We start from the raw sequence: 2,981 nt of genomic DNA on the forward strand, positions 1-2,981 counted from the left end.
GAGTGATTGTTGCTTGTCCAACGCAACCGGCTTGTGGCCTGAATTTGAGATTATTAAAAAAAAAAAAAAAAGATTGTTGACAAAAGATTTCACTTAAAAACCAGTGCGCTGTTACACAGTAACTTGTCAGTGAACCGACCGTTTATGCTTGCGATGTATCTATTTAAAAGAATGTTATTGAAATTGAACCCCTCTCCAGCGGTGGCTTGGGGCCAGAGAATCTGCTTTGCGTGCAGAAGGTCCCAGGTTCAATCCCTGCCCTCTCCGGTTAAAGGCAGGTTCTGGAAACGGGTTTTCTTTGCCTGAGATACTCAGGAGCCACACTCCAGTGTAAGGTGGCTTTGTATGTTCTACAATGGCGATGGATGAAATTGCTTGAGTTATGCATTTTGTCTCCTCTCTCTTTCTCGATAACATTACTAACCTTTGCGCTCTCTAGCCTTTTTGCTACAGATTCTCTGGTTGTATGTAGGGTGTGGGGTGAAATCATAACCTGGTTGCCTCCCGCCTTCTTCCCTTTCCGGAACCTCTGATCCATCTTGTCCTGCCTGAGATACTCAGGAGCCACACTGTCCGTCAGGGAGGCAACATTCAGCTCATTGGGTCAGCTCCAGCGTAAGGCGGCTTTGTATGTTCCACAATGGCGATGGATGAAATTGCTTGAGTTACGCATTTTGTCTCCTCTCTCTTTTCTCTCTTTCTCGATGACATTACTAACCTTTGCGCTCTCTAGTCTTTTTGCTACAGATTCTCTGGTTGTATGCAGGGTGTGGGGTGAAATCATAACCCTGGTTGCCTCCCGCCTTCTTCCCTTTCCGGAACCTCTGATCCATCTTGTCCAGCTCTAACAATGTGCTGTTCTCTGTGAACCTCTTGTTTTTCATTGCTGATTTCCAGATCTGCTTCGTCGAGGAACAAGGACTATCGTTTAACTGTTCTTTCTCTTTGGTTTTTCTTTTGTTCTGAGTTCTGTCCCTTTGTTGTTTCCGAGGCAGGGGGACAGGGCTCTGAACGAATCAGATCAAAGAAAATTAAAAAATTTCATTTGTTTCTTGATCAAATAAGTAATTGTTCTACACCCCACTGCATTGTTCATTGGCTGTCCCGTCCAGTCGCTTGCGCTTGGCTTACACTCTGTACTCTGCCTCGAGTCTCAGTGAGAAAGGCGGACTACAAATGTCAATAAATAAATTCAGTCCCGGACAGAAAGGGAGACAGGCGTGAAATCCCACAAGGATACGCATTTCTCCTACTAGTTCCACCCCCTCCCCAACATGATGTTGAGGCAGTGGAACAGAGCTCTGAACGAATAAGATCAAAGAACATTTTAAAAATTCATTTGTTTCTTGATCAAATGAGTAATCGTTCTACACCCCACTGCATTGTTCATTGGAGGTCCCATCCGGTCGCTTGCATTTGGCTTACACTCTGTACTCTGCCTCGAGTCTCAGTGAGAAAGGCGGACTACAAATGTCAATAAATAAATTCAGTCCCGGACAGAAAGGGAGACAGGCGTGAAATCCCACAAGGATATGCATTTCTCCTCCTAGTTCCACCCCCTCCCCAACATGATGGCCAACCAGATCCCTCCAGAAGTCCCTTAAGCAAGGCAGGAGATGATACTGTGGCTCAGTGGAAGAGCCCCTGCTTTGCATGCAGAAGGTCCCTGGTTCAATCCCCAGCATCTCCATTTAAAAGAACCTGGCAGGAGGTGAAAGGAGGAGGAGATTGGATTTATACCCTGCCCTTCACTTGGAGTCTCAGAGCGGCTTACAAACTCCTTTCCCTTCCCCTCCCCACAACAGACACCCTGTGAGGTGAGTGGGGCTGAGAGAACTCTGACACAAACTGCTCTTTTTCAAGGACAGCTGTGCCAGAGCTTGTGACTGACCCAAGGTCACATCAGCAGGTGCAAGTGGAGGAGTGGGGAATCAAACCCAGTTCTCCCAGATTAGAGTCTGCGCACTTAACCACTACACCAAACTGGCTCTGCCTGAGACTCTGGAGAGCCGCTGCCAGTCTGAGTAGACAATACTGACCTCGATGGACCGAGGGTCTGATTCAGTATAAGGCAGATTTCATGTGTAAAGTGCCTTAGCAAGACATAGCATCTGAAGTAGGGTTGCCAAACTCCAGGTGGTGGCTGGAGGTCTTACAGCTGGCCTCCAGGTGACGGAGATCAGTTTGCCTGGGGAAGGTGGCCGCTTTGGAGGATGAACTCTATGGCATCGTGGCCCACTGAAGTCCCCCCAGGTGCTTCCCAACCTTGAGCTCCCAACCCTAATCTGAATGACTAACCCCAGATGAGTTTACATTGATGACTACAATTGCTTTTGTCAACACCCTTGTTTCTTTTGTACGCTGCACATTACTGTGGACGAAAGCACTAACTCTTATGATTTTACCGACCCGTGGTTTTCTTTTTCACATCCCCTTGTACATCTGTGTGATTCTTATTCCCTTTTTCTTCCCCTTTTGCTCTTTATTTCCAATGTGCTTATTTGCCTTTTGGGTTTAACTTGACTAATGGCGTGCAAAGGGGTGCTTTTTGATCTTGAAATCCCTGCGTTGTGCCGGTGATGGGATTGCAGTAACGTGCTGTGGCTTGGGCCCTCGCAGGAGTGTATCTCGCAGTCAGCCGTGAAAACCAAGTTCGAGCAGCACACTGTCAGAGCTAAACAGGTCCTAGATACTGTGAAAAACATTATGGACTCCATCAACGTGGCGGCAGCTGACCAAAGGTAGGCATCTCCCTTTACGTTTGCCTTCTTCAGCTATGGCTGAGCGTCTTTTGCTGACCTTTCCCCCCTTTGCCATGAGATACCCACCCCTTAGAGGACTGTGCAGATCCAAGGATTTCTCTGTGTGCCTGGCCCGGGAGGGACTGTGGCTCAGTGGCGGAACATCTGCTTGGCACGCAGAAGGTCCCAGGTTCAATCCCCAGCAGGGCTATTTTTGGGCAGGAACGCACAGGAACGGAG

At 48.0% G+C, this 2,981-nt stretch overlaps 1 protein-coding gene across 1 annotated transcript in view; it reads left to right on the top strand.

Annotated features, from left to right (window-relative positions):
* MFN1 (mitofusin 1) overlaps nucleotides 1-2,981 on the top strand; it is a 23,145-nt gene that overhangs the window by 5,227 nt on the left and 14,937 nt on the right. The window contains exon 5 of the mRNA XM_015423348.1: nucleotides 2,620-2,741. Within this exon, the coding sequence (XP_015278834.1) occupies nucleotides 2,620-2,741 (122 nt within the window). The remainder of the gene's footprint in view (nucleotides 1-2,619; nucleotides 2,742-2,981) is intronic.

Source organism: Gekko japonicus, unplaced genomic scaffold (genome assembly GCF_001447785.1).
Source record: "Gekko japonicus isolate JY-2015 unplaced genomic scaffold, Gekko_japonicus_V1.1 scaffold1556, whole genome shotgun sequence".
In the NCBI taxonomy this organism is placed as follows: domain Eukaryota; kingdom Metazoa; phylum Chordata; class Lepidosauria; order Squamata; family Gekkonidae; genus Gekko; species Gekko japonicus.